This window comes from Pempheris klunzingeri, chromosome 1 (assembly GCF_042242105.1).
Source record: "Pempheris klunzingeri isolate RE-2024b chromosome 1, fPemKlu1.hap1, whole genome shotgun sequence".
NCBI lineage: Eukaryota > Metazoa > Chordata > Actinopteri > Acropomatiformes > Pempheridae > Pempheris > Pempheris klunzingeri.
This window is the reverse complement of record NC_092012.1, coordinates 33,213,180-33,236,441: the sequence shown is the minus strand read 5'-3', so window position 1 is coordinate 33,236,441 and position 23,262 is coordinate 33,213,180. Positions and strand designations below refer to the sequence as shown.

General features: G+C 43.6%; 1 protein-coding gene across 1 annotated transcript; it reads left to right on the top strand.

Moving 5' to 3' along the window:
- The first annotated feature begins 1,966 nt into the window (after positions 1–1,966).
- LOC139204955 (solute carrier organic anion transporter family member 3A1-like) lies at positions 1,967–23,262 on the top strand. The gene is made up of 10 exons (XM_070834998.1): positions 1,967–2,125; positions 5,937–6,396; positions 18,260–18,358; positions 18,525–18,794; positions 18,979–19,143; positions 19,595–19,793; positions 21,109–21,244; positions 21,406–21,578; positions 22,507–22,571; positions 22,886–23,262. The coding sequence occupies exons 1-10, from the start codon at positions 1,967–1,969 to the stop codon at positions 23,260–23,262; spliced, it is 2,103 nt and encodes a 700-aa protein (XP_070691099.1).

The following is a 23,262-nucleotide window of genomic DNA, read 5'->3' as shown; positions in this document are numbered from 1 at the left end:
TGCAGCATTAGTACTTTTACTTTTCATTCTTATTACTTACATATTTGTACTGAAGTGAAGTCTGGAGTGCAGGACTTTTACTTGTAGTTGAATATTTTCACATCCTGGTATTTGCATTTTTACTCAATACTCACTGAATACTTCTTCCGCCACTAATGACATAACGTAGCACAACATTGTTGAGTACTCTATTCTGATTCTGTAATATCGGATAGCAGACATGTATCATCAGCAGGCCGTTGCTTTGGGCACCGTTCTGATAGCAGAAGCAATGATAATAATTTTCAAATCAATTAAATCGTTTTTAAAAGAGTATTTCATATCAAATTGTTGATTTCTTTGTTCGAAGCCGTGTAATAAGCGGTATAATTTACAGCAACTGGTGGCATGCATCATCCTGTCGGGGTTTGTTTTGCTATCGTGACAGTTGGCTGTCCATTATCCCATTACATAACATTACAATCACGTAATATAACATTGCACAGGGCTGAGGGGCAACTATTTTTACAGGTGCCCCGTCTTGAGACCCCACCATGCTTCACTTTTGCCCTCATGAGACTCTACTCGAGAGGCCTCCAATGTCCCTCTGGTTGGTTCCAGTGGTTGGTGCCTCACTGTTGGAGGAAAAATGAACCCTAAAACAAAAGGTTACCCAGAGTCTAAGCCTTGTTTAGCAGAGGCATCCTGTTTTAGCCCTGTCCCGTCTGCGGATGTCACTGAACAGCAACCTTTGTTCCATTAGATGTCAGTTTTATAAATAGGCCTAAGATAAAACGTGCTGCATAAAATTACAGCTGCTCCGACTTCTTATACTTTTAGATATCTTGATCTTTCAGTCCGAGCGTCTTCATCTCTCACCTTCACAGTGACTTTGTTCTGCACAGCCACACTATGAAGCTGCCTTAAGTCACCTCGGTCCACTGCTCCTGCAGCACTCGGCGGCTCCATTAGAGAGGCTGAGGGGTTCAGTGTCTCGCTGAGCCTCACCAGCCATCGATGCACAATCACAGAGAACAGTGGTGGCCTTAATATCCTCTGGTGAATTACATTACAGTGGACATAAAATAGAAAGCAGCAGAGTTGTGCAGTGGGAGGCTGCATTATTGCAAAGATATTAGTGTCAAAACAACAAATAATCTGAATTTAGTGGCCTGAAGTTCCTGAAACACAAAGATCCCGTTCTGAAAGCTCTCTGTTCTAGTGGGCACGTCTGATGGAGGCACAGGTTACAGAAGATGTTGCTTTGTTTGTTGCAGTATTAATGTGCAAAGTAAGAACAAAACATTTGTTATTGAGCAGCTGAGATGTGCTGTGTCCTTTCATTTCCAGTTGATTTGTCAGTGTGTGCCGATGGAGATCCTTCAGAGAGAGCTCTGATGCGTTTGTTGTGGCTCAGTCTGCACAGGTAAAATGATGATGTGGGGGAAACACGTTGATGGAGGGAGAGAGGGGGAGGGAGGGAGAGAGAGAGAGAGAGAGATCACACCTCCCTCATCGTGCTGTGGACTACGGACGGGAGGAGGAGGAGGAGGAGGAGGAGCATCATAACACCGCCTAAAGGACGCAGAGCTGCGGCTCGGAACCAAGCTAAGACACCAGATCCAGTCGGTACCGGTCCTGGGTGGAGATGTAACATCCCGGATGTGGAGAAACAGCGTCTTGTAGTTCTACGTCGGGTGTTAGAAGCCGTCATACACAGCCTATACATGCGTAGCCTACGTATTTAAATATGATGTAGCCGATACGCACTGGCTGGACAGGCGGTGAAGAGAGGTCGCTGACGGACTGTGCGTAATGCTGAGTGGACAGCAGTATTTCTCGCCGTATATTCCAGCCTAGACGGGCTATTGACAAGAGATTCGCACTTCTTCTGCAGTGCAGCTCGTCATTATAACCAGATGCTCCCCGCCGGACCGGACCCGTTCAGTTTCATGCCGTCCAACCCGACCGGAGCCTGAGCCGAAGGATGCAGGTTAAAAACCAGATCTGCACAGAGCGGAGCAGCACCGACGACCCGGAGCAGGATGACAACCAGAAGAAGACCTCGTGTTTTTCCAACATCAAGATTTTCCTGGTGTCGGAATGTGCGCTCATGCTGGCACAGGGCACCGTGGGCGCCTATCTGGTGAGTTTCCACAGTGTTGGTCTGGAGGAGCGTCGTATCTCTGTGGGCTACATCTCAGGTAACATCGGGTTAACGCAGCGCCCTTCAAACCGGCGCAGGCAGACAGTGAGTAACGATGCGGCGCCTCAGCTGATGCGGCTAATAATCATATTATTCTGATCACATTAGAATAATCACATCCTCCAGCAGCCATGGGACGCGGTGCTTTGGCTGATTGATGACTTGCTGCGTATTATCCATCAGGCCTATGCACCATCTGCATGACACAAAGCGCGTCACAGCGGCTCCACGTTGCTGGTGGAGAATTTGATATGCGTGTATGTGGACGGTCTGCTGGAGAGCAGGTTACGAAACAGTGGTCTGGAGCTCCATCCAGCCTCTGTGGCTCTGCTACATCATGCCTCAGTAGCGCAGGAGGCCTTTGACACTGGAGGAATAGGCCGAGGAGATGACGTGATCACCACAACAGAGGCGACAGTAGCTTTGATTGTCTTGTCCTTTCATTCTTTGGCTCATTTGCATCGCATCTCCAGTGGCAGTGTGGTCAACATAATGTGCCATGCGTCGATAACATAAGATTGATGTCAACAAAACAGTCTAGATGAACCCATGGCTGAGATGAGTTCAGGAGCCAAAAGAAGATTTCATGCAGAATTAGTGATGCAGAGGTGAAATTAAAGCAGCTTCCTTAACACCAATCCTATTCCACATCCTTTACTGGAAATATTAGATATGTGATGAATCAGTCTTCAGGTGAGTAATGGTGGCTGTTAGTGGGGCGGTGGGAGCCAACCACAGCCTTTGTTAATGAGCATGTGTGGCGATGTCTACCTGCAGGCCCAACCGCTCACAGTAAATCTGTAGAAATATGAAAGATGCCACCGAAACCAGGATTAGCTCCTGCTTGATTAAAGCTAGTTCCCCTGATAGGTGTCAGCACAGTCTTGGTACTATAAATAAACGCACATGCAGGTTGCTGCTTCGCTTTATTCTTCATTAGGGACGCAACACTTGTTCACTCACAGTCATATCAACACAGTCCAGGGAGGCATTTCAAAAAGAGGCAAGGTCAGAGGTCACTGGCTTGACTCTCATTAGATCTGGCTTGTATATATTTGTGCAGCTTTTTCTTGCTGCTTTGGGTGAGAAAGCCAACAAAAGGCCTAAAGTGTATGGAAATAAAGTCACCCAGCACACACTCATATTCCCCAGCAGTGGTGTTGAAAAGAAAAGAGTTCTTCCATGATGGTTTGGTGTTTATTTTGGTGAGTCGCTCCTGTCATGTCTGTATTTATGGTACTTGTAGTTCACACGACAGAATTGGTTGTTGTTGTTTTGCGTCAGCCTCAAATTTAAAGTGTGTGTTTACCTTGAAGACCGCAGAGGAACTTCCACCTTTTAAAGCAGCATCCCAAACCAAACGTGCACCTTTAGCAAATCCTGCTGCAGAAAAGCACACTGTGGACGCACTGCCTCTCCCCTCCAGTGTAAAATGTTGTTTGTCATCATCTTTTATTCTCTGTCTCTTTTCAATTCAGACACTTTCTCGGTTCACAGTGTGCGTTTATTCTCTCCTATTTCTGCAGTGGCTGTTTTTTTTTCTACAAATAAACAATAGTGAAACTGTGGAAGAGGACAAAGATACAATAAGTTTAAGATCATCACTGTCAGCGCCTGACAGCTCTCCGTGGCGTAGTCTGTACCCATCACACTGAGATGAGCAGGTTTTCTGTTTTCTCTGGCCTCTATAGCAGAGGTCATGTAAACTAATGTGTAAGTGCGTAACGCCTAAAACTACAATTAAAACTATATTAACATTTTAATACTGTTAGCAAGTGATTTTGACTGTTTCTCCGATTTAGCTGTTCCCATTATTTATCAAGTAATCACAACAAGTGGTGTTGAGTTACAGCTGGCTCAGTTTGTGGATAGTTTTTTCTAATCAAAGAATAATTTCAGTTTTTGTCAAATCAGTTGAGCTAAAATCTTTCCATGGTAACTGCTGAAGTACCCCGTGGGGTCCAGGTACCCCTGGTCGGGAACCACTGCCCTAAAGCTCCACAACAGTGTGTATTGTCTGTAGGCGTTTGACAGGATTGGACTGAAATATCTAATTGTGTAATATGAAATGTACATTATAGCGTCCAGTAAAAGGCTCCACTCAAATCTTCAAGGGCCACAAGAGTAAATCTTCCCCCTGTCGTCCAGATGCTGTGACCTCTAAACTGTCTCCCCCCCAGCTTGTAATTTCAGGGAGCTATGAATTACAATGAGTGGACACAAGTGGGAGCTGAATGTGAAATCATTTTAACCATCTAATTGCCTGGCTGTCGGCCACATTGTGTTCTGTATGGTGACAGAACTGGGTTAGTGTTCCACAGTAGAAATAATAGACCTGTGACAGCCATGTTCTTATTTTAGAAGTGAATTACAGATTGTGCAGCCTTATTTGGAAAGTGTGTGGGGGGGGGCTGCCGGCTGTTTGGCTGTATGGAGAGCTGACCGGAGACGCCTCTGGTGGCCTTTCACCAAGGAGCGGTCCAGTACAGCATGACTACGCTGAGGGCACGGTGCAGTTACTGCTCCTTCAGCATAAATTACTGTCAATCTTCTTAATAAACATAGAGGTTGTTTTTCTGGTTTACCAGAAGCTGTTGTCTTCTACCAGAATACACTTTGCAGAGTAAGATTAAGAGTGTAGGACAAAGTAAATAAGCTCTGAGAGCTGAAATGATTTGTCGATTAATCAATCAGTTGATCAACATACAAACTATTTGTGAGCAACTTCAAGTAATATTTTAATCACAGATGCCATTTACATTTAAAACATTTGAACCTCTTAATTGTTGGGGTTTTAAGCCGCTCTTGGTCGTATGTGACAGTGAATTGAATGTCTCTGGGGCTGTTTCTAGATTTAAACAATATTAGATATTAATATTAAGCTTCGAAGATTTGCTGACATTTTATGGAACAAACAACAAATTGATTAATAGACACATTAATCGCTAATAAAAATAATCACTAGTAGCAGCCCCACTTGGTGATACACAAGTCAACGGGAAAGTCAGAGACGTGACAGGATAAACAGGATAAGTGCAGAAGAGAAGAAGAATGGATTTTGAAACAGTCCATCTCATTCCCCTTTCATAGTCCTTTTTAAATTCTCCTTTTTATCTGGAATTGCTTCAGGAAGTCTTGAGGCTCGTACGCACCTTTTGCTGCGGATGAATGATTAATAAAAGCTTAAAATAACTCCTGACCAACCTTTCATCGCCACTCCTGTAGATGATCTCGCACGCATTTGATGCAAGGAGCCAGTTCATCACTCACATTCGACCAGAACGCAGCCGGTGCGAAGTGTGTGAGTCTGTTTGATAATTACAGCAGCTGCATGAGGTCTCTTGCCTAAAGCCACACATATGCACATGTCCCTTTTTCCCAGGTTGGCATCAGGCTAGCCTCGAGGTTGTTTTGGGTGGAGAGGGAGGAGGAGGAGGAGGAGGAGTGTGGGGATGAAGACGCAGCACAGTTACAGTGCGTCATCAACAGGTTGCTGTTGTTGGTTCGAGTGGCAGATGGCTGTTTCATACCTGCGTTTACTGAACAACACCTGAGGCTCAAAGTTGGTTGGTGAGGCAGTGAATATGGTAGAATCTATCCACTGTTAATTGCTTGATATGCTCACGTGTATAAACCTGCTGTAGAAAGTGAGCAGGTTGGCCGTGATGTTGTTCCTGAATAGCTGCAAGTAGTAAAACACCTCTTAACACTTGCTCTCTCTCCCTGCCCCCCCCCCTCCTCCCTCTGCCAGGTAAGTGTTCTGACCACTCTGGAGAGACGCTTCAACCTCCAGAGTGCCGATGTGGGCGTCATCGCCAGCAGCTTCGAAATCGGCAACCTGGCCCTCATCCTGTTTGTCAGCTACTTTGGCGCCAAGGCCCACAGACCTCGCCTGATTGGCTGTGGTGGGATTGTCATGGCGTTGGGGGCGCTGCTGTCAGCCCTGCCGGAGTTCCTGACTCACCAGTATGAGTACGAGGCCGGGGACTCGTGGCACGCCGAGGACGGCAGAGACGTCTGCTCCAACAACTCCAGGTCAGAAAACCGAGACTCTGGGTTCAAGTGTGGCAACAGAGCCAACACCAACATGATGTACCTTCTGCTGATCGGAGCCCAGGTTCTGCTTGGCATCGGAGCCACACCTGTCCAGCCTCTGGGAGTGTCCTACATCGACGACCACGTCCACAGGAAGGACTCCTCGCTGTATATAGGTGAGTCGCACTGAGCTCCTGTCATGTCTGTGGTTATGGTAGCTGTTGGTCACAAGCATAGACTGTATATAAAGATGTTTTCTTCCTTCCACTTTACAAAAATAAAGCCAAAATATCCTGAATGCTGCCTTACTGCACTGGTGATGTCATTAAGGGGCCGAGTCTTCACAGTGGTGATTTGGTCTGGATCCACCTTCGGGGGTCAGGATCATCTGTCACTTGTGACATGACCTCCCTTTTTTATAGCATTAAATAACTAATTAAAACCAAACTAATCGGAAAAATGAACACTCATACATCAACATGTAAGAACTACTTAAAATGACAGAAACCATCTTTGGGAACATTTATATTTGACATGGACTTTGATTTTTCAGTTTGGCTCATATCCCAACTGCTAACATGGAGTCTAATCTACACTGAGCCATCAACAGAGGCGACTGACAATCAGGGAGCTCTTTATATACAGTTTATGTTCACCAGCAACAGATGCACGCTAATGCAGAATCAGAGAGGACCAAACGGAGGCGTCACAAACAGCGACACAGTTACTAAACAGTGACAGCTTCACATTTTGGGAAGCATGTTTAAGTGTTTTCTTGCTGCAGCATGCGAAGTCCTGATAGAAGGATTTTATTTTTTATTTTTTTACTTTGGAGAGTTTCCCCCAGTCTTTATGCTAAGCTAAAATAATCGCCCACTGGCTCTTGCTTCATATTAAGCACACAAACACAAGAGTGGCATCAATGTTCTCATCTAACTCTCGGCAAGTAAGTGAATAAGTGCATTCCCCAAAATGTCAAACTACATTTATATTTATTTATTCTTTGTAGGGAACGGTCTGTTAAGCCCAAGGCCTGAGCCACCGATAAAGCTCTAATATGATGTTATTGAAATTTGGCATTTTCTCAAAGGCTGATAATTGTGGTGCTGGGTGCACGCGCTGATACCAGATGTCCATCCCTCCATACTGAAAGACTGCACCAGTGAAGTGAATATTAACTGTGACACCCAAAACCACCTCAACACACCTCTTGCTAAACTAAAATGTAAAGCTAAAGAGAAGCAGTCCTAGCAATAAAAAAAAAACTACAAAAGACAGAACATGTGTTCTTCATACTCTTTTGTCTCCTTCCAGCGAGCTGGAAGTAATGAGAAACAGCATCGGCATAATGAAATCTATACAATGACAATATCACTGAAAGTAAATGGGGTCATTCTGTTGGCATAATTGAACAATGTGACATGAATCCTTCACATGTGCAGGAAATGATCGACTCACTTTAGAATCATGAGATTACAATATTGTTGGCCTATTCCATCTTATTACTGACATAATCTTCACTGAGTCCTAATTAGTCATTATTAGTTGGACAAATGGTTAATGACAGGTGCAAAGTAAGAGAAGACATCTAGAGCGCTGATCAGAAAGATTTTAGGCTCCTTATGTCAAAATATTCACCCTGACTGGCATCTCTGCTTGTGATGTGCCCCATTATCAGATACTGAAAGGTGTTAGAGGAGCAGGGAATGTCTGAAAGAATACAATATCATTGATTGATATGAAATTACTACTATTTTCCTGAAATAACTTTGACTGAGTCTTGTTTAAAGAAGGAAAGGTGAAAGTAATCGCCTGCCTGCTTTCATCAGGGTGACAAAGTGGCCATTTTGGTCAGTAGTGTTGCTGCACTGGAACATAATAATAGTGATCTAGACTTTCAGTGTGTGTGTGTGTGTGTGTGTGTGTGTCCACTGACATGTTCAGAGACTCAGACTGAGGTTTGGTGACGCTAGTTTGTTTGTATTGGGTTTTTTTTAACTCAAATTTAGACAAAGATGCTCTAACATTACAGTATGTAGCTTAAGGACCGGTCCAGCTGCATGTTTGTGTGATACTGTACTGCACAGTATTGACTGTGTTTGGTCCTACCCAGATAATGAGTTTGGTCAGTGGATGGAAATATCCCTGACGATAAAACATGTTCGCTATGTGTGAGTGGAGGGTGAATCCATCAATACTTGTGCTGTTTTATGCCTTATACATTAGCATGCTGCCAAGTATTTAGTGGCTAATTTGTGCCCCAGGTATTACACAACAATAAATGAGAATTTATTATCATTTATTTTATTAATAGCGCATTCCTTGATTTAGTTATAGCATCCGCTGCTGATGCATCCAATACTCCCTGTATAATTGTGGTCTACGGGGACATTGCAGGTCTGATCCTGCCCTCTCTCTCACAGAAGGGCCCTTGAGCACAACACTTAGCAAACGCTCAGTGGCCAGCAGGAGAGGACTGCAGTTATACTTACAGCAGAAACCAAGAGGTCGACAAAACACACATTACAGCTTGTCTGCCAAAGTTTCCAAGGCAACAGTACAGAGACAGGCACTGAGGCTACAGTATGTGCCATTCCTGTTCTTCTCACTGCTCAGCGACCTGGTAGGAGCACAGCTCCATCTGGGGAGGTGGAGAGAACGAGATGGAGGGCAAAAGAAACAAAGACAATCGCTCCCATTGTAATTAAAATATGGAATATAAAGGCACATTGTTTTATTGTTTCATGAATAGCATTACAGTCACTAATTAAATCTGATAGTGTGGATAGTGTCTGTTCTCACAAAAGCTCTGGTTCTTCTGTGGCTGCGGTGGTTCAACTACAGTTTATTCTGACAGTGGGAACTACACTAGGGGATCCTTTATTAAATTCAGGAATAACGTTATTGGTATTGAATCGGTAATTATCTGTCACTGTTACTGACCGTTCGCACTCAAATGCATATTTTACAGCTGGATGTGACATTCGATTGTGAATTCATCAGTTTCTACTTACGGGAGAAACAAATGCACTAAAACAATAAAACCACAATATTGTTGGCTAGCATGTGGCTAGCTGCTCCTCCTCACAGGCCTCTCTGCTAGCCTTTGGCTAGTTGCGTTGTCGCTGCTTGCGTTTGAGCGCAGACCTCTTGCAGGGTGAGAAGGCCTGCGGTTTGTTCTGTGCACGCTTTGATCTGTACAGTCTCTGCCAGCAGCACTGAGCGTGGAGGAGGTGAAGGAGGGAGGGAGGGAGAGATGGACGGAGGATGGAGGGGACGAAGGAGGGAAAACATGGCTAGCACAGCACCCAACAACCCAACCTGCCCCCGGCTTGACTAGAGGCCAAGTCATACCAGATGTCTGATGTTACACTTGGTATTTTCTTTGCTATTTTAGAGAATTTAAAGGAAGTTCACCTCTAACTGAATCTGATGTGCTTATCCTACATGTGATAACTCATTTAACATCTCTAAAATTACCTATTTACTCCCTATATTAATGAACTAAACCAATAATAAAAACATTTTAAAGTACATTACATTCATTTGCATGTTCTCCCTGTTGGTTTCTTACAATATTCCAAAAAACTTGCAGTTCAGGTGAATTTAAAATCCAATTGAATATTAATTTGAGGTTGTTTTTTTCTGGCTACAGCACGTGCTGTAAATCTGCTTTGTAAATTGCAGGTAGTGCTCTCTTTTGAGAGAGAAAATCAATACACTTCAATTAAACTGAAATTAAAGGGAGATTAAAAATCTACAGCCACGCTAGTGAATCTGTTTGCCAATACTAAATGCAAATGTCAGCATGCTCATAATGATGACGCTGGATGAAAGTCCAGCTGAGTCTTAGTCAAAATAAGTTAATAAAATTCATCCTGAGAGGAACATCAATGACTTGAAATTTGATGGCAACCCTTCCGACAGTGGTTGAGACGTTTCACTAAAAACCACAAATGTCAACCTCATGGTGGCGCTAGAGAAAAAGTCAGCAGATCAATAAAAAGTCAGTGGGATTCATCCTCAGAGATCAATGAATGTCTGTGTAAAATTTCATCATAATCCATCTAATCGTGACCGAACGACTTTGCCGAAATGTAACGATTTAGAAGTACTGTGGGGAGATTTTTCAAGAGCCAAGCGGATGGACTAACTGTGATTTAAGAGTCAGAAGTGCCTGTGAGCATGAATCTGATTGTGTTTGTCTGTTTGTGTTAGCCCTGTGATGGACCGGATCTGACAGTCCAGTCAGTCAGCCAAGGACGTCTCTTAACTGAACTTCCTTAGAAAAGTACCATCATTTTGTTGCTCTTTTCTCAGTCCTCTGTTTGCGTACACTGTGTTTGACTCTGATTTGGTATCGTGGCTGCTGCTCTGTGTCCTGGCTCGGTGCCTCTGCCAGTCCATACGAAACTGTTTCTTTCACAAAATCCTTTGACACTCACAGATAGTCTATTATTCTTTTTTTCTCCACCACCCCCTCTCTGTTCTCCGTTTTTTTGACAATCCTGCCATAGTGATTGCCATGGTTACCTCCTACAATGTGACTGCCGGGTTATCTGTTGTGGCTCAGTAATTGCGTGGAGCCCAGTCTTTGTACAGTACATATGTGTTATGTGCCGCTCAGTATTTCTGCTGCTTCCTCTCTCCGTTCTTGAGGCGGTGGAATCGTTTGACGAGCTTGATGTGTGAAAACACAGCAACATTGTAAGAACGCCGCTGAATAATGCAGGGTGACAGAGAAGCAGTTAGGACTTGTTTAGCAAACATCTAACCATATGATTAAATATTAAAGCGGCAGCACTCCACGGGCTTGTTAACAAAGCAGATGAAAAGGGAAGGAGAGGCTGCTCTGTTGTGGCCACATCTTCACCCCACATGGATCAATACTGGCTGAATGAGAGACTGAGGACACTGGGAATGCTCGTAAACACTACCATGTTGTCGTGGCACAAATCTCCCAGCGTGCACCTGTCCTGTGTCTGCCTCTGTGTCACTACCACAGCCATGGATGTAAGAACTGGATACTGAGGGCAAACATGGGTCTGTGGTCCACTGCAGTAGTGTTCATCCCATCGTGCCTCATACACAGCGATGATGTCAGAAAAGGATTTTTTTTCTGGGCTTGAAAAATTTAGCTTAGAATAAAACAATACAAAGTATAATAACTGACCATGTGTGCAGGCCTCTCTTTTATAATGGTGATCTATGGGGACAATGTTGACTGAGAACAGCTCCGGTGAGGCTGAATGGCGGCGCTGCATCCAGGTCTTATAATACATCCATGGTTCTTTGTCAGTGCTGCAGCCTGTTCTTTCTCAGATGTCTCAGTCCTTCATTTATTCACTTAGTGTCCACTACTTCTGTTTGTGTTGTCCACCGTGTGTGTGTGTGTGTGTGTTAATCAATGTGAGCATCAAATCAGGCAGCAGACTGGTAAAAAGAAATATTTCTGCAGTTGCTGGCCATCAGAGGAAAACAAAAATAGACATTTTTTGTTGTTTTTTACAAATGCAACAGTGATAAGCTGCAGCACAAGCACTAAAGACGGGGGTCCATGGGTGAAAATTGTCCAGACTCTGCAGCCATGTTAGCAGCTCTGTGGGGCTTTACTGAGGCACAGCAGTGCTCTGAGCTCAATGCTAAAGTCAGCGTGCTAACATGAGCATAGATGCATAAAGAGAAGTGGATGCAGCACCAGGCTTTGGAGTTACTCTGACATAGAGGCCAAACTGTGGAATGACAACAGTCCATCACGTGACGCCATTGGGCCCAAGAAGACTTTTCCCGTACTTTGTGAAAGAGGCGTCTGTAAATCAGCGGAGGACATATAACTTCCTTGTGCAAACCTTATTTAAATCATCTAAAAGTTGTAAAATTCACCAACAGCTGAATCCAGAGTTATTTTCGGAGGCATAATGAACTGCTGTTCATGTGAACAAGCCTTAGGCCGAGTGACTGGGAGTTAAAGAAATCGCTAGTAGCTCGCTCTGTGGGCCCCACTGATGCGGAAAATCTGGGTAATTTTACACCCGGAAGTCAAACTTTTTTTTTTTTGCTGCATGCAGCACTGACAACTTTGATAGGACTGAACACCAGTGTCCTTTATACATCCATGGCACGACGACAGTGTTATTTTACTGATGTTTACAGTGTTCATCGTCTTAGTTTAGCATGGCAGCATGCTAACAGTAGCTAACTAGCACTTAATTCAAAGTAGAGCTGAGGTTGCAGTTTAGTTTTGGTCATAAAACTAAAGTATTGGCCAAATTAAAAGTTAGGCCTAATGATGCCACCACATGAAAGTCAGAGGATCACCAAAGTTATTAGGATTGATCCTCTGGGCACTATGGATATGTGTTTTTTTTTTTTTTTATTATTATTTTATGGCAATCCAACCAGCCAAGCTGCTCCTGTGGCTGATTGAACCTGCAGCACCTGTGGTACATGCACATGATGCTGAATGTGTGTGTTTGTGCAAACACATTATTCATCAACATTAAACTTACAGTGTGTCTGTCTATTTAATATTTAAAGTCTTGACCTGTGGCTTATATGATCAGCTGTGAGGCATTCCTGATTGGGGGAGAAAATGGCCTCCCACGGGGAAGACTAACCTGCTCCTGAGCTCTGTTGACGACAGTATAACATACAGACCGAATTGTAATTGGATTATTGATTGCTGTCCACTGCTTGACTGATACCCCAGGCGAAGGCAACTAACCCTCCTATCTGTTGTATCGCTCACAGAGCCTCCAACAGAAAAGCAGCTATTCAATTAGAGTATTCATGCTCTGTGCCTGTTTTACAATAATGTAGCCCCAAATAGTTTCTGCTTTACATCCTAATGGGGCTCAGAATGCCGTGCTGTGTAAATGTTTTTGTCTTGCTAATGGAAGATGTAAATCTTAAGCTCTACAGTGTGTGGTCGGGTCTATGTTAGCACCGCAGCAACACACACTGTATAGACTCAGTAGGCTACTCAAATGCTTCCAGCTTTGCAGGCTTCCATGCATCATTTAAAAGTCACCACTTTGGGCCACACTGAAATACCTCATCAGCTGATGGATTGCCATAAAATTTTGTGGAGACGCTTACAGTGCACAGAGGATGAACCCTACTTTTCTCCAGCACCACCACAAGGCTCACAGCTGTGTTTTTGGGTCAAATGTGGCGACAACTGCAGGTTTGCGCCGACATTTGGTTCATGTTCCCCTCGGGATGAGTTGTAGACCTTCCCATTAATATGTGAATGCATGAAAAATAGTAGTACGGTGCCTCAGACTACTACACTGGCCAACAACAGCCATGTTTAAGGTCTGTGGCAGGGTGCTAAATGGCGGTAACAATGCATTGTATTACAGTACAGGAGTGTAATGTACAGGAACCTATAGTATATAGCAGTACAGTAAAGTAAAAGAGCAGTCGGAGCCCGAGGGGTCCAGCTCTGCAGCCACTGGGTCAGCCTCTCCTTATATCTCAGCCCCTCCATTCATCGCTGTAATGCGTGTAATGAAGCGCTCATGAGGCTGCGAGTCCACTGCAGCAAAATGTTTTTACTCCAGTGGAGTTATTACTCTTCGACTGTAGGACAGCAGAGGAAGGAACGGACGCTGACTCAGCAAACACTGCCTGCTCGGACTGGCCCAGGTTGTTTTATATGTGCACCTTTTAGGAGCACCTTCGCCAAGATACAAAGTGCCAGTGATTGAACCGTGCCATAATGTGAGCCTGAGTGAGAAATTATTCCTGTGCTGGCAGTGTGACCAGGTTTGCTGTCTCATACGGTATGACCTTGCCTGTGCTGCATTCATTACGGCACTACTGTCATACGAAGCCTGGTTTTCATCACCTCTGTTTTTATTGGACCAAATGTAACTATATTAACAAGAAAGCTGAGCAGTGTGGAGGCTACACACATCAGATTGGTTCTGTTTGTTGTGGTGGAAGTGTCTAAACTGAGCTACCCATAATGCACACTGAGTCTTCAGTGAAACAGAATCAGGACTGTTGAGGACGCTGAGGACAAGACTTCAGTATCTATTGGTTTTAGCTCTCTGGGGGAGTTTACTGTTCGATAGCAAGAACATACACAGGATTGTATTTAAATGGTTAATTGCAGTATTTTAGACTATTTTAGAGTATATTTGACTGTTCCTGCTTTTAGGTCAGTGGATAAATTACATAACTTAAGTTGTAACTTCATTGATAATCAGAAATGTAGTAAAAAATTAAGATAATAAGCCAATAAAGAATTGGCTAGAATATATTTCAAACAGTGTTTAGACCTAGAAATGAACATTAGAGAAAATATTACTGATCAAATAAACTAACAAGGACATTATGGAAGACTGAATAAGAATAACAAAGCTGAGACATTCTTTTTGGTGTCTGGTCAAAACGTCATCATTATTATTTGTGATATTTTTAGATTTTTGATCTCGTGTGATCTGTCACAGCGGACTTGCACTACAAAGCTGAGGCAGCATTTAAAACCACAGAGGAGTATTGTCTGTCCTCATATTGTCCATAAATACCCACCCACTGAGCAGGTAGCACGGTTACAATCTCTCCGTTTGTACATGTGTGTTTACATTCATATATATTATGTAATATATTACAGCAAAGCTGTGTTGAGTTCAGGGCCAGCTGTAGATCCATAGTATATACATAGTATTAAACTCACAGTAAGGAGGAGCCGTCACATCCTCTATGAGCTCTCGGCCTAAGTGGAGTGTCATTTCCAAATGGCTGGGTCAGACAAGCTGTCAGGGTTTTACATGGCTATCTTAGTCATCTCTGAAACCCTGTGCCCTCCCAGAGTGTGTGTATGTGAATTATACATTTGTCTTACAGTCAGTTTCAGTCATCTAGGTTCACGTTACTTTGTGCCAATGGGTGAAAGGAATAAGTGCGTCGGATAGAATTAAACTCATCTTCCATTGTGGTTCTGCAGGACTGTGTTACTGTAGCTCCCATGAACTTTACCTTTAACTTCACTGTCACAGCGCTCGGATACAGCAGGCATAAAATAATGTCAAGATGTCCTTCTTATTTGCATTGAAATCCATCAGGGTTCTCTGTGGAAATACCTCCTAGTGCACAGTGTGTGCAGTGCTTAAACAGCCCAACTAGACCAACAGGCTTTAAAATAGACTTGTCGTGTGTTATAGTAGCTATGATGATTTGAGCCTAACACAGGGTTAAAAACAAAATCTTTTTAGTTTGCAACAGACTTTGTGTCTCAGCACAATTGTTGTCAGTATTTAGTTAAATGCCACAAATGAAAATACATTAAGAGAGACAGAGTTTGGTTCTAAAATAAGATTACCTGTTTGAGGAACCTTTAAAAAATGACTGAAGTAGCTTTTAAATGATTATTCAGTGTTATTTAATGACTATTTAATTATATTTCCCCAAATGCACTCTGTAGTTTATATAGTTTTGGGAATATTCAGGCTCTCTCAGGTTGACCTCTCTAGTTTTACAGTTGTGACCTTTTCCCTGTGTCTTTTTCCGCTGATTGCATGTTCCAAAATCATTAGTCCGTTGATATTTGCTGCGGCGCCCAAACTCAACCGGAGACATTGAGCATCTGCAGCTTTCATCCAACGGCCACGCTGAGGCAGAACTGCCGTTATTGCAAAGTCAACAAACCCAGAGGGATTTAGGTTCTGCCTCTGATGAGCAATCATAAGTTAAACCAATCATTTGAAAATTAACCTCACAGACATTGATTGTTGTAATTAATGTGTGTGTGCACATCATAACTCCAACACTGTCGCAGTGTTTGCTGTTGTCTGCACAATTTGTCAAATTCCGATGCCGCAGCACAAGACGGATTTGTTTTTCTTCACATCAGTTTAAAATGAGCACATCTTTAACTCATACTTTGAGTTTTTTCCTTGGAGGAGTGCTGAAATTTCCTATAATTTCGTAGGTTTAGACAATTTGGAAAAAGAAATGACTGGGTTTCTGTTACACCTGAAACTTACCAATGTGTAATCACACAGAAATTAGAAAACAAAAACTGTTTCTGAGGATCACAATTTTAAGCACAAATGAAACAGTGTTGATTTTTTCCTTTCAGCAAGTACAGTAGTGGAATACTATTTATATATTAGTTTTTACTCCACAGTAATGAAGCTCTCACTACATACATTCCTTTACTGCCTTGAGCCCTGCTGCTTCACTTCGAAGGCCACGCTGGGCTCTTACCTTATTCCACTGGTCGTGTCCACAGGGATGTTTAGATAAAATGGAGCTTTGGTGTGCTGTAGGTAAGACTGGCTGGCACCCGCTGGTTCACTGCCATATTTGTGTGTGTGTGTGTGTTTCTGTGTGTGTGTGTGTATTAGCAGACAATTCAGCTTCCCTGCGCCGCATACATTATGGATTAGCTGTGTAGTGTTTTTCTGTGATTTGATCCCAGTGGAAGGCAGAGTTGGAGATGGGAAGTTGTTGGCTGTTGATTTGGCCCTGCTGCAAACACGGACCTCCTCTGTCACCTGACTTGGGCATGCTAAACCAAGATGGTGACATGATAAGTATTTCACCTGATCAGCATTAGCGTCTTATCATGCTGATGTTAAACATAAGATCAAAGCACAGCTGCAGCCTATACGTAAAAACCCTCATGCACGTGAATAGAAACTCATGTGTTAGAATCGGGGCTTCTGACTTTAGAGATTAGAGTCGGCACTGTAAGGTCCAAAATCTGTCAAAAGATTTATAGATGGCGCTCCATGCTGGCACGGGTATTCAAGGCGTTGATCATGAATCACAATGTCCCTGGTTTTGAGCGTGGCGTTCCTTATCTCTCTCTCTCCCCTCATGTCGTGTCATCTGTCTGCTGTGTATCTCTTTTGAGGGAATAAAAATGCATTAAAAAGAATTATGCATAAAATGTGTTTTCGTGGCAGGTTTTCAAATAAGCAGGTTGAAACACTGACTCATATTATGGAGATTTAGCTTTAGAAAAGCATTGATAACACTGTGAAAAATGAAGCTGCCGCGGCGCTCTCAGATTTATCACTGGTGATAACCACTGCACAGCTAATCATTACATCCCTCACAGAAACATTGACCGGTCCTCTCGTTCTATCAGGGGGGAGCAGCCCCCACTGCTCTGGTCTACTGGAGCTCACTCTTATTGTTCCACATACCACCAGCATGGATAATGGAGTTTCATTGCCACACACACACACACACACACACACTTACCCCAAGCGTAACCATCAGAACTAAATGCCTAACCCTAACCCTTACCTTAACCTTAAAACCAAGTCTGAAACCCTCAAAAAGCCTATTTAAGATGTGAGGACCAGGCAGAATGTCCTCATAATGATGGTTTAAAACTAAAAGTTATTTTTATAACTATACAAAGATACACACACACACACACACACACACACACACACACCCCTCTGGAGACCTCTTAGCCTCTGGACCTAAACAAGGCAGCGTTGCTTTCAAGAGAAAATCAAGCAGAGCTACTGCATCAGTGGCTCCCCACAGCTCTTACACTAAAAACCCATTTCCTGCTTGATTATTTATGATCCTGCTGGATAATCTAGTCTTAGATCAATTACGCTGTGCAACCTATGAGCTGCATATTACAGTGCCAGGGAATAAATCTGTCAGGGGGAGACATCTGATGAAATTTAGAGTCCCTTGGTATGAATTCATTACTTAATCTTCCCTTGAATAGAACACATTCGGTCTCAGCCACACAGTGGATTTAACTACACAAGATCTCAGTGGTGGGAGGCTCCATGTTACCTCATCTTTAATGAAAAGGCCTCAGTGAGAGACGCTGCACAGTCTTGATACAATGCTGCCCTCTGCTGAAAGATGAGGTGAAATGCACTTTCTGTGTTCACTTGTGTTTTAGTTCTAGTGGGAGGATGATCATTGTCCTTCATTGTAAAACTGAAAAATTAATGTTGTCTTCATGACACTAACATTGAAATATCCATTTAAACTGACAATTACACTCACCTTTAACTCTTTTTTTCTCTCTCTCTCTTTGTCTTGCAGGTATTTTATTTTCAACATTAGTGTTTGGCCCGGCCTGTGGCTTCATCTTAGGTTCTGTCTGTACCAAAGTCTATGTTGATGCTGTCTTCATCGACACCAGTGAGTTGGCAGTTTGCATTTCTTGAGCAACAACCTCGAAATGTGTTCATTTTCAATGCAGTATTTATACTTGTGTTAAAAAGGCAGAATTTACTTCTGCTGGAATCCAATTTCTTATATCATTCAACACTGCGGTTATCTCCCCGACCCCCTCCCCCCTCTACAGGTAAGCTGGACATCACGCCAGATGACCCTCGCTGGATCGGGGCGTGGTGGGGCGGCTTCCTCCTCTGCGGTGCCTTACTCTTCCTGTCGGCCCTCTTCATGTTTGGCTTCCCCCAGGCGCTGGACGAGCAGGACATGGATGGTGGGGGGGAGAGTGAGCAGGCCATGCTGCCTTCTTCCCTGACCCTGGAATACCAGGGCTCTAAACCCAACGGGGCCGTTCACGGCTTTGATATAAACAGCGGACTCTCAGTTTGTGAGCATCTGAGAGGTAAGAAGGAGCACAGAAGGGCGGACATACTGAGGGGAGGAAGAGAGGTAGAACACTTCAAAATATAAGATTCGCTTAATGAATAATCTCAGAAATGATCCCTTCTCTCCGTCCTTCTCTCTTCCTGCGTGTTCTGTCGCTTATTGGATCCTCTTTTTCTCCATTTTGTTCTCCTTTGACCCAGTAATCCCCCGGGTGACCAGGCACCTCCTCTCTAATCCGGTGTTCAGCTGCATCACGCTGGCAGCCTGCATGGAGATCGCTGTGGTTGCTGGCTTTGCTGCCTTCCTCGGAAAATACCTGGAGCAGCAGTTCAACCTTACCACCTCCTCAGCCAATCAGCTGCTAGGTGGGAAGGAAAGAGTGTTTTTCAAAGTTACATTACATGTTATGGACCCTGACAGAAGCCTGGGTCTGTTCGAGGTTTCTTCCCGTTAAAGGGGAGTTCTTCCTCCACTGTTGCTCAATATAATATCTGATGCTGCTCATGTGGGGATTCTTGAATCCTTAATTTTGAATTCCTGAATCGTTGGGTCTCTCTCTAATTAAAGAGTTTGGTCTAGACCTGTTCTTTATGGAAAGAGTCTTGTGATAACGCTGTTATGAATTGGCGCTCTATAAATAAAGCTTGATTGATTGATTGATTGATGTTACAGTACATATTCTAGAGACTGGACAGGCAGGTTAAGTATATAAAAGGAAAAAACAAAAAATATGAACTTTACTGACAACATTTGTACAGTGCAGGAACTTCCACCAGGAAAATGCCACTAAATAGTTTTGGGAAACTTCCTCCCCAGGGATGACGGCCATCCCCTGTGCCTGTCTGGGTATCTTCCTCGGGGGGCTGCTGGTGAAGAAGCTGAACCTGTCGGCTCTGGGCGCGGTCCGCATGGCCATGCTGGTCAACCTGGTGTCCACCGCCTGCTACGTCTCTTTTCTCTTCTTGGGCTGTGACACCGGACCTGTCGCCGGGGTCACTGTCGCATACAGCAACGAGTAAGCAGAGAAACCTGCTCCCACTTTTAAACACAGCTACCAACAAGTGTTTTACCAAAGTTATTGAATGGCTTGTGTGTTGTATCAAGAATCATATTCTAGTTAAGAAAATGCTAAAATGCAAGACAGTTCACAGCAACATGTCTGTTAAGATGCATCTGTATAGCTATGACCATCTCTAACATTTCTGTTTACATTAATACCTGCTGTAATAATACAGTATTCAAGTCTTGTGTAAGAGAGTTCCAGTCACTATGAGACACAACATTGATCAAGCAGGGTGCTTTTGTTGCTGATTTATGGAGCCTCTTACCGGTAAAATTACTGGTAAATATCAGGAGCAGATGAACTAAACGGGATGGTTCTGGTTATTTTATGTGTGGCTGTTTGAGGTACTTCTCCGTAGTCGGTGTATTACCAGCTTGGAGGAGCCGATAGGAGCTAAGCAATGTAGTGCTGTGGATGTTTGGGAGCAGAAGAAAAGGTACTTTAGCCACCTAAAAAAATCAATATCAGTTTAAGTATACTGTTGCCCATAAAGTTGGAATAATTGTTCAATACCCCCAATTCTGTTAAAGCCTGAATACACAGTTTGCAAAGGTTCATTGTGGTTTAAGTTTCACTGTGATATGTTTGGAAGAGTTTGATCAATAAAGTTGAGAAGATATAAACTTTATTTATCAAGAATAAATCACATTGTCACAATCATTTCATGAGAGGAGGTAAAAAACATGTTATTCCAACTTTATGGGCAGCAGTGTATATGCTATGTTTAGAATATTTCCACTGCTTTACATGGCTGTAGGACAGCCCTTTCTGACAGGAAGCTCTCTTCACTGTCTTGAAAATCACCAGACTCCAGTAATATTTCCTTGCTGAACACAGAAGTTCTGTTTTTTTTAATAGAGGCTTTGAAGAGAGAGAGAACGTTTCACTTCCCAGTCAGAAGGGACTGTCTAATGCAGGAAAAGTGATGAAAGTATTCCAAATATACCATATAATTAAAGTGATGCTGATTATTTTAGGTGGATCTTTTTTAGGCTGTCTTCATCCACACCAGTACATTACTTGGTGTTTGTGCTGGGGCTTGGGGAGGGCCAACCACCACCGAATGCTGGTAGTACAGTGACTGTGAATAAGTGCGTCATGCAACCCCACTTCAGATTATCCCTTTAGTGTCCATGCAGGCTTCAGATAACACAAAACTGAGAGAAAAACAAATCTACAGGAAAAGTTACCTTTGATTGTTAAAGTGTAACATCACATACACATAATACGGTTCGCTCCCTAACACGACCTCTGACCTCCTCCACAGGACGCTGCAGTCCTGGCAGCGACCCGAGTCAGCGTGCATCAGTAACTGTAACTGCTACACAGCGTCAGTGAGCCCCGTCTGTGGTTCCAATGGAGTCACCTACCTCTCAGCCTGCTTCGCTGGCTGCACCAAACCAGTGAGTGAAGAAGTGACTGGACACTGACGAAACAAGCTGCATCACGAGGACAGAGCTCAAACTAGAAACATACAGGCATAAATACACACAATGCTGCTTTAGATCTTCATATTCACAGCAGGATGACGACATTTTGATCTAATTCCTTGTCTTTTTGTCAGAACCTGACCAGCTGTGCGTGCATATCCAGCACCAGTGAAGATGCAGTGGCTTTACCAGGGAAGTGTCCCAGTCCGGGCTGTCAGCAGGCCTTCCTCACCTTCCTGTGTGTTATCTGTGTGTGCAGCATGATTGGAGCTATGGCCCAGACACCCTCTGTCATCATCCTCATCAGGTAAGGAGGCCTGCTGCTATACTTAGAGCGCCCACAAGAGAGAGCTGTTGACATTTATGGCTGATCAAAGGCAAAAGGACAGAATCAGAGTCACTTCAGTCGTCTCTGGGGCACAGAAACACTGACACACAGGGCAGCATTATGCTGTACACAGAGTCAAAGAACGCTGTGGGGTACAGAGCGGACACATGAGCGGATGAATGTCATTCTGAATAGTAAACAATGTATATCTGTCCAGTACTTCTGGGTTTATTACAACGTGTGGTTTATTTTCATACTTGTGGCCATTTTTCAATAGAATTCTTTACTAACCAAGTTCACTGCTGTGATCTGGGAACATGGCAACGTTGGTACAGTAAAAAGAAGGGCAAAGTTAGAATTATTCCGATTTTTTTAAACATAGTTTGGCATTTTTGCGAATTTGCTTTCTTGCAGCGAGTTTGATTTGAAGGTTGATACTGTAAATGCAAAGCTGCAGTCGGCTGCTTGTTAGCTTAGCTCACCATGAGACTGGAGACAGGGGGAAACAGCTAACTTGGCTCTGTCCAAACAAACCAAAATCCAACTAACAGAAGCTCTAAAGCACAACAATGAACATGTTCTTATTAAATGAATCACCTCGCCTTCTGTGTTTGTCACAGTTGCACAGTTTTCCTGTGCAATGAGGAAAAATTACCAGCATCTTAGGTGTGCTCATGTTGTTTTACCTCCACATGACGTAGCAAACCGTTGGCTCGTCTCCATGTCTCCACATCACTGCAAATACTTTTGTGTGAACAATGCTATCAGGAGTTATCCTTTAACCACAGGGTGTGCAGCTCTGGGATTGAAGTTCCTTACTAGTGATGTGTTTAATGTCTACTTTAGTATTTAGTATTCAGCTCACCAGCACGCACCATTTATGCCAATTGTGACTTTTTGTTTTCAGGACTGTAAGTCCAGAGCTTAAATCTTACGCTCTTGGAGTTCTGTTCCTGCTCCTCAGACTGATAGGTAAGAAATTTAACCAATCACTTTGTGTATTTTACTGCCATGCATTTATGTCCACAGAAAAACAGTTCATTACTTTCCATTTGTGTTGGTGCACATTGTGTTAAAAGTCTCACGCTGCTGTGTCCGTCCCATCCGCCGTGCTCCACCGTTGCCCTGTTTTACTCTGTGATCTAAATGTCAGACCAATTTTTTCACCTTGGTTGAAATGAACTCCACTGGCCTGTCTGTGCGGATATAAAGAAAACCTGAATTCAAACTGGTTTGCTGTTTGACCTTATGACCCGCTGTCTGTCCAAAATCCCCTCCTGCTCCAGGCTTCATCCCTCCTCCTCTGATCTTCGGCATGGGCATCGACTCCACCTGTCTGTTCTGGAGCACTGTCTGCGGCGAGAAGGGTGCCTGCATGCTGTACGACAACGTGGCCTACAGGCACCTGTACGTCAGTATCGCCATCGTGCTCAAGTCGTCAGCCTTCGTCCTGTACACCACCACGTGGCAGTGCTTGAGAAAGAACTACAGGAAATACATCAAGAACAGCGAGGGTTACCTCACACCCACCGAACTCTTCGCCTCTAATGTGACTCTGGACAATTTGGGCAAAGAGATCACGCAGAACCCAGCCAACAGGACAAAGTTCATATACAACCTGGAGGACCACGAGATGTGTGACAACATGGAGTCTGTTTTATAG